At 56.4% G+C, this 7,592-nt stretch overlaps 1 protein-coding gene across 2 annotated transcripts; it reads right to left on the bottom strand.

Moving 5' to 3' along the window:
• Positions 1-1,982: 1,982 nt before the first annotated feature.
• Positions 1,983-7,489, bottom strand: CDC20 (cell division cycle 20). Of its 2 annotated transcripts, none has more exons than XM_035538031.2 (11): positions 7,409-7,489; positions 6,992-7,221; positions 6,342-6,487; positions 5,509-5,605; positions 4,928-5,056; positions 4,519-4,715; positions 3,734-3,828; positions 3,148-3,379; positions 2,832-2,957; positions 2,549-2,666; positions 1,983-2,249 (listed from the first exon to the last, which is right to left on the bottom strand). In XM_035538031.2, exons 2-11 carry the CDS (start codon positions 7,188-7,190, stop codon positions 2,071-2,073), a joined length of 1,518 nt encoding a protein of 505 aa, XP_035393924.1. In that variant the 5' UTR covers positions 7,191-7,221; positions 7,409-7,489; the 3' UTR covers positions 1,983-2,070. The 2 variants fall into 2 exon arrangements, with proteins under 2 accessions (XP_035393924.1, XP_050568330.1); XM_050712373.1 differs by having other exon boundaries at positions 6,992-7,194; positions 7,409-7,463.
• Positions 7,490-7,592: the final 103 nt, after the last annotated feature.

Raw genomic sequence — 7,592 nt, 5'->3', positions numbered from 1 at the left:
AGAGCACTGCACTGCCCCCCCTTCCAGCAATGGCCGGAGGCCTTTCAAGGGGTGTGTAAAGCAAAGTTTCTGGGGGTGGGTGTGTGCTAAGGACAGAGGCAAAATGAGCCCTGGGGAAGACAAACGGCTATTACGTTGGGCTAGGTGGAAAAACTACACCGGCTTTTAAGCATGCAAAGCCTTTCTTCCAGAGACAGGCACCTATGACAAACGTGGCTCAGCAGTGGATGCCACAGGGCAAGTCTAACTTCCGGCACTGCAGCACTTAAATAAGCAGCCCAGGCCTGGGTTGGGACAGGCCAAAGCTTGCATCTGGGTTCTTCCTCATGGGATCCAGCTGCTGCTCAGGGTTTTGCTTCTGAAAGAGTTGCCTTTTCCTCCCTTGGCCTTCCTCTGCTCTTCCAGGTGGCTGAACTGGCGTGCACCAACAGCCTGCTGAGGAAGGCGCCTGGCTCAGGTGCTTGTCCTGCTGAGACTGCACCCTGCGTCCACAGCAGGCACGGACCCCCCTGGTGGGGGTGGAGGTGTGCTGGCTTGGCCTCAGCACAGCACAAGTTGGTACCAACCTTGTGTTCCTGTGAAGGCTTTGGTCAGCTTAAACAGCAGAGGCAGAGCAAGAGCCTGGCACCACGTACAGCATGGTGCTGTGCTGAGAGGAAGGGGAAAAACAATAATCCACCTGCAGCTAATCACAGGCCCACGGGTGGCACAGGCTGTGGGGTATTGTTTTGCATAGGCCAAGGTGGTAATCAGACTGTGCAGCTCCCCAGACACCCACTGGCTGTGCTGAGGCAGGTGCACAGTGCCCTGCTGCAGCTGAAGGACAGGCTTGATAGGGCTGGTGCAGCCCCACGGCCTCAGGCAGCACGGCACCAGCATGCCGCGGAGCAGGGCAGTCAGCTAAAGGCTCAAATGTGCACCCACCCCAGCTGCAGCAGCAAAGCTAAGCATGGGATTTCCTTAAGTGCTGGGAGGTCAAGTTTTGCACCAAGTCTCAGCTGACGTGTGCTGCCTTGTGCCCAGGTTGTGCTTGGCAGTAGGTCTTACCCTCAGAGCAATGAGGGCTGCTGTGAGAAGGAGACAACCAGAGGAGTGCACTGGACTGATGTCACACGGCAACCAAGCTGCCTGTGACAGTACAAACAGCACCTTTGTTTTGCATCAGGCATCCCATTTAGTGCACACCTGCCATTGCCAGCCCCGGCCTGGCCTTTGGATGGAGTACAGCTGCATTTCTACCCCACCTTCTGCAGCAGGAACATTTGGCTCATAAATCCCACATACCTGCTATTTCTTGACCTCTCCGCAGGAACAGGTATTTCTGCCCTTGCGGCCCTCCCCACTCCAGCGCACAGGCTGCACGCAGCAGAACCCGCGTACAGGCTTGGACTGCCAAGGCCAGGGCCCCAGCCTGCTCCCAGGTGGGCAACCGCTGCCCATGGCTGTGTGTGGAGGCACACACACACCCCAAGGCAGGATACAGAAGCTGTGCTTTTAACTCGAGCTTCGCTGCTACCCATCACAGCTGGCTACAGGAGCAGGTCCACAGCCCTACAGAAGGTGCGACAAGTCAGGGTTATTCCCTCTTACAGCCCAGGGCTGGAGCTAGGGGCTCAGTTTGATACTCGATAGCAACCAGCTTGAGAAGTTACTGCCGCAAAAGCAGAGCCTACAAGCTGCAGACTTTCATTGTTACAGCGTCCCCCTGTGGGGTGCAAGCAAGCTGCAGCCCCACAGGTGAAGCTGCACAGTGTCAGCTCAGGACTGTGGCAGGTGACACAGCTGCCCTACCCGAGAGAGGCAGAAGCACAGCCACCCCACAGCATCTGCCACAGCTTCAGGGCTGTGCTGGGCTCAGGCTGCCTGCACTGTCTCTGAAGACAGAGCTCCAACTTGCCCAGAAAACAAAACCTCAGGGAAGAGTTTCTTGATGCTCTAGGCCCTGGTCCTTGCTTCCAGGAAACTCCATAAAAAGAAAAAAAGCAAACTAAAGCTGTTTATTAACATTTAAAATACTGTACAGTGTATAAGCTCATTTACCCCCCTTCCCCCCACACCAACCCAGTGCGCTCATCGGATGCCCTGGTGAATGATGCTGGTTTTGGCACTGTTTGCCTTCTCTTTTTCCTTCTTCTTTATGGGGTCCATCTCAAAACAGCGCCAGAACCGCAGCGTTTCATCAGCGGCTGCCGATGCCACTGTTGAGCTATCGGGGCTCATGGTCAAGTTCAGGACTCTCGCAGTGTGACCTGAGGAGGTGCACAGTCAGGGCTGTGTTGTTTTGAACACAGCCACATTTGCTCCCCTTCTCCTCCCCTTTCTGCTCCTGTGTCCCATAAGCCCCACAGCCCACACACCACGCTGGGGGGTTATGAATGGACATCCTAGGTATGCATTCGGAGCACTGGAACATCCCCCAGGCACGCCTCCCTCTAGGAGCATGTCCCTGAGCACCATCCTCTACCACCAGTACCTCAGGCTAGACCTGCAGCAGGCTGTTCAAGCCGAGGGTCACACCTGCCCTCCCCAGGCAAAGGGCCCAGCCTACCTCGGAGCTCAGTGACCTTGGTCATCGTCGGGTACTTCCATATCACCAGCTGATTCTGTGCAAAGCCATGGCCTGAAATGAACTCCTTGTAGTTTGTTGACCACAGGATAGAACAGACCTGGGAAGAGGCAGAAATGCAGGTAGACTACAAGCCACTTGTGCTGATGCTCACCACCAAGGGATGGTTCCCCCTCCTTCCCCGTGCCCTGGGAATCAGGAGCCAGCACATGTGTAGGTGTCCTGCCAGAAGGAACTTGTCTCCAAGCTGATGCCCGTCTCTCACCTGGGAATGAGCATCAACAGCGCTGAGACAGGCGCCAGAACACACGTTCCAGATGCGGATGTGCCTGTCGCTAGTTCCACCTCCAGTGGCTAGAACATTTGACTGCCACGGACACCAGGCCACAGCCTGAGAAAGAAAGGGTTCATTGTAAGAGGTACAAGAGGCAGCCTGTTCCCTAGCTGCGCGTCCCAGCGCCCAGGCCACAGCAGCCTCTGCACACAGCAGCCTCCCTCCCACGAGGCAGGGGGTACAGCAAGTGCTGCACACCCACCTCGCACACAGACATGCGCCCAACCCACAGCAGAACCACGCTCACCTTGACAGCTCCCTGGTGCTGGGTGAAGGTCTGTACAGGAGCATAGTCTCCGCTGTCCCCCTGGGTGCATGGCCAGATGTTCACGAGGTTGTCGTTGCCACCACTGGCCAGGTAGCGGCCATCTAGAGACCACTTGAGCCCGCACACCTCCTGTGTGTGGCCAGAAAGCGTGGCCACGTGGTGCTCCGCCACTCTGACATCATGGTGGTGGATGTGACCAGTCCGTGCCCCACTGCAGAGAGGAGGTTTGCAGCGTCAGAGCGGCACATTTTCACCAAAAGCCAGTTCTGTGCTGTTGCAAGACTGCCCTTCCTGCTGCTGGGTTTCAGCCAGCATCACCAGCACTACTGGCCTCTTGACAGGAGCAAAGCAGCCATGGAAACTCTTCGTAACTTCAGCACAAAGGGCAGAAAGCAGAGGCCTCCCCAAAATCCCAACAGAACAGGCTGAGTAAGAGCCTTGAGAGAGGAGGTAGGAACCCCTGAGCCCAGAGCAGCTCCTGTAGTCACTAATCCACACCGCTGACAGATCTAGAACAGGAAGCTGCAACAGCTGGATGCTGTCCTTCAACAGGACACAGCTTTACCTGGAGACGATGTAGTTGTTCCAGCTGAGGGAGCCCACGCGGGAAGAATGGCTGACCATATTTCGGAGACGTTTCTGCTGCTGTATGTCCCACAGCTAGAGAGACAGAGCAATAAGTTCTCCAAAGGATATCGGCCCTGTTGCTTTACCCAGGGAACCTTACTACACAGACTCTGGCATTCAACCTTTTCAGTATGGAAAGGGATAAATGTATCTCATGTATACAGAACAAGAGTTACTCCAGGTGTTGGAAGCTCTGCCTTGCTGCTGCAGTTGGTCACCGACCACAGCTGGCTGGGAACACTTCTGCCCCGTAACAGTCTTTGCACCCTCAGCATCACAGGGCAGAGGCTACACCCACTGGTGGTCCCAGGGCTGCAGAAAGGATTCATCGCAGTGAAGGTCCCTGAAAGCCTTTTGGAGAGTGGCAGCACACAACAGCTGGAAAAACACTTGGAATTTGTGCTACTTCCTGATGACACGAACACAGGGACACCTTCAGACAATATCTATTGTTGCTGACATGGCAGAGCACACTGTCCTGAGATGTTCTCTACAGGCCTCTGGTCAAGTCACCCACTTCACCCCTCAGTTCTCCACCAAGAGCTGCAGCTCACTGAACTCTAGCGAGTCTTAGAGTACTTCCTCCCCCCAGCCTCAGGGTACAGGCAAGTAGAGTGCACCCTCTACAAGGAGTATCCTCCTTGTGCTATAGCCAAGCCTTTGTTCCAAGGCCCCACAGCTCCAGCAACCCCTAGACAACCTCTCTGGTTCCACTGCACTCACCTGGACCTCAGCATTACTTGTACCAACAGCAAGGTAGTTTCCTTCTTTAATCCATGACACAGAGGACACGTAATCGTCTGGATGCTCCATCTGCAGCAGATGGATGATTTCCCCAGAAGTACAATTCCACAGATAGACGGAGTTGTCCAGAGCCACCGCCAGGAAGTTCTGAGAGCTCCAGTCGATGAGATTCAGATCTACAGTTTGGAAGAACAATGCAGGTCACGCAGTGCTGACCCGCAGAGCCCTGCCTACACACAGGCTGCACCTCAGAAGCGGTCAGTGCCAGTCTGGGTGCATGAGAAACTGCAACAGCCCAGTTAGAGATGTCCCGTTCAGATCACACTGACCCTAGGAACTGCGCTCCTGTGCGAAGTGATCCCAGCACTCAGCATTGCAGGCTACTCACAATAGTCATTGCGAATCTCCGGTGCATCCAGGATCCGGTCTGGCATTGAGGGAATGTATCTACCGTTCTTCCTGCTGGACGCAGGCGTAGTCTTCTGGCTGTAGAGCACTTTCAGGTTATTCTGATAGCCTGCGTGCAGAGAAACAGCTGCGTTATCCTGAGCTAGTTTCCTCCTGACCACCCACCCAACTAGGAAACCCCTTCGGTGAAAATGAAGTCCTAGAGAAGAGAACTGCTCAGAAGAGCACTGTGTGCTACCATCACTGACAGAATTAACTGCTGAGCTGGGGTGGGTTCCAATTCCTTGATCCCAGTATGTTTAGTGACCACTGCTGCACACTTTCTGGCCTAGGGAGTCTAAAGCTTTTGCAGACATCAGGAAGATTTGTCCTCTGTAGTACATGTTAACAACTGGCAGTCATCAGCCAACCTCAGGAAAATTGGGAGGGAGACCCAGTGTGCACAGAACTCTGGGAATCAGGCAGCTGATCCCTCCCATGGCCAAACACAGGGCCTCTGTGTTGCAGCTCCCCAGCCCAGACCTCCCCAGCTGAATCACTCGCATAGACCCTGCGTCATACCTTCGGGAGCATTCTGTGGCTTTCCACTGAGGCGGAGGATCTTCGCCTCTTCTACATCAAAGCCATTAAGATTCACTGCCCAGGCTTTCTGTTGCTCCTACGGAGAGAAATCACCCTCAGCAAAACTCACTTCAAATGTAAAGCCCATGCCACCCCTTAGACAGAACTGCAGCTAGTAGAAAACACACCCAAGCCTCCTTCCTTCTCCTGGAATCAGGAGGTATTGGGCTGTGCTGCGGGAGACAGCTGCACACAGGCAGCTCAAAGCAGATTTAGCACATTTTCTTCCTCACACACTGGCACTGTATCTTGCTCAGATTTTCATGCCGAGGAGAGGCAAATTCAGTGTCTCCTGGCCAGTGGGGAAAGCCACAGCCACAAGGGACCAAATGCTTCATAAACGCATTTCAGAGCACAGTGTACACATTCCAGAACAGCTCCCCATGCAGACATTGTCCTAGAACAGCTACCACCAGCAGTTTCACTGTGCACAGGCTCTCAGCTTTGGTCTCTGTAACATGCTCTATTTAAAAGAATCAATAGCCCAAATTTTGCTACCAGAAACCACACGGACTAAAGCAGAATTAGAGGTATAAGGCTCTGCATTCTTCCCTGTGCATAAGCAAAGATCCTTAGAGAGCAGCTGTGCACCTGTTCTATTTGCAGGCACTACAGCTTCCACCTCACCCCAGGCTCCTGAAGCCCAGTGCTAGGAGTGGCGGCGCCTGGGGCTGTCACCCCCGTATGCTCACTTTTGGAGTCTGCTTACCCATGAAAGGTCACGGAGGTTGAGGTGTTTGGCAACGACCATGATACTAAAGCAATGTGCTCACCTTCTTGGTAGGGGAGTCTTCAACAGGGTCATTCTCTTTGGTTAGGAGGAAATTGGCCATGTCCATCTGCATAGTGCTGCGGTTGGGAATGTAGCGGTCCCCCCCAGCTTTTGTTGGAGTGCTCTGGATTTTGGATCCAGATTTACCTGCATTCACACACACAAGCATTGTCTTATAGGTAACGAAGAGTCTGTATTAAAGCTTTCAACGAAACCAAACCAGCATTCTACCAGCACAGCCTGCGTTACATCCAACCTGACAAGTCCCACGACCTTATCAAGGCTCAGAGCACACAACCCATCCGAGTCGCAGCTATCTCCTATTTCTCACCTCCTCCCCGCGGAGCGGGCACTAAGCTCTGGTCAGGGACTAACAGCAGATAACACCTCAAGCTCTAGCGCGACAACATCCCCGGAGCTCAGAGCAAAGGGAGGACAGGGGCCGCTGTGGCAGCGCACAAAGCTGCCAGCAGGCGCAGCCCTCCCACACGAGCCCCAGCAGGGAGCCGCGGCTCCCAGCCCCACCACACGGAGCTCTGCCCACCCAGCGAGAGAGGGGCGACCCCACGGGCCGGGCCCAAGCCCCCAACCGGGCCCAGAGCGCCCAACTCCCGCCAGCAGCCCCCCAACGCTCCCCACCCCTCCTCTCACCGGGGGTCCTGGCCGGCGTCTTGCTGCCGCTGGGCAGGCGGTTGGCCGGCTTCATGGGCGACGCGCCGGCGTCGGTGCCGGGCCCGGGGGCTCCGCTCTCCTTGGCCTTGCGCTGCCAGCGGGCGAGCGGCGCGTTGGGGATCGGCGTGTCCAGCTTCAGCAGCCCGTGCAGGTCCGCCTCGAACACCAGGTGCGCCATGGCGCTGCAATGTGGGGGCGGCAGCGGCCCGCTGGGGGGGGGGGCGCTCAGTGACGGGGACCCCTCACCTCAGCGCCGGGACCCCCCTTCAGCCTCAGAGGCCCCTCCTCAGCCCCAGGGACCCCTCAGAGGGACCCCTCAGAGGGACCCCTCCTCAGCCCCAGGGACCCCTCCTCAGCCCCAGGGACCCCTCCTCAGCCTCCCCCCGGCCCCCTCACCTCAGCTCCAGCTCCGCTCGCGCCTCGCGCCCCGCCGCTCCCCTCAGCCCTTAAACCCCCTCCCCCCCCCTCCCATTGGCCCTTTCAAACCCAAACCGCCGCCCGTCGCCATGGCGACCCCTCCCGCGCGCCGCGCCGCCATTGGTCGAGCCGCCGCGAAGTGGGCGGGGAAAAGGGGGCGGGT

The sequence above is a fragment of the Cygnus atratus genome, chromosome 8, assembly GCF_013377495.2.
Source record: "Cygnus atratus isolate AKBS03 ecotype Queensland, Australia chromosome 8, CAtr_DNAZoo_HiC_assembly, whole genome shotgun sequence".
Classification (NCBI taxonomy): Eukaryota; Metazoa; Chordata; class Aves; order Anseriformes; family Anatidae; genus Cygnus; species Cygnus atratus.
The sequence above is the reverse complement of the archived record's forward strand: the minus strand, read 5'-3'. Positions and strand labels throughout refer to the sequence as shown.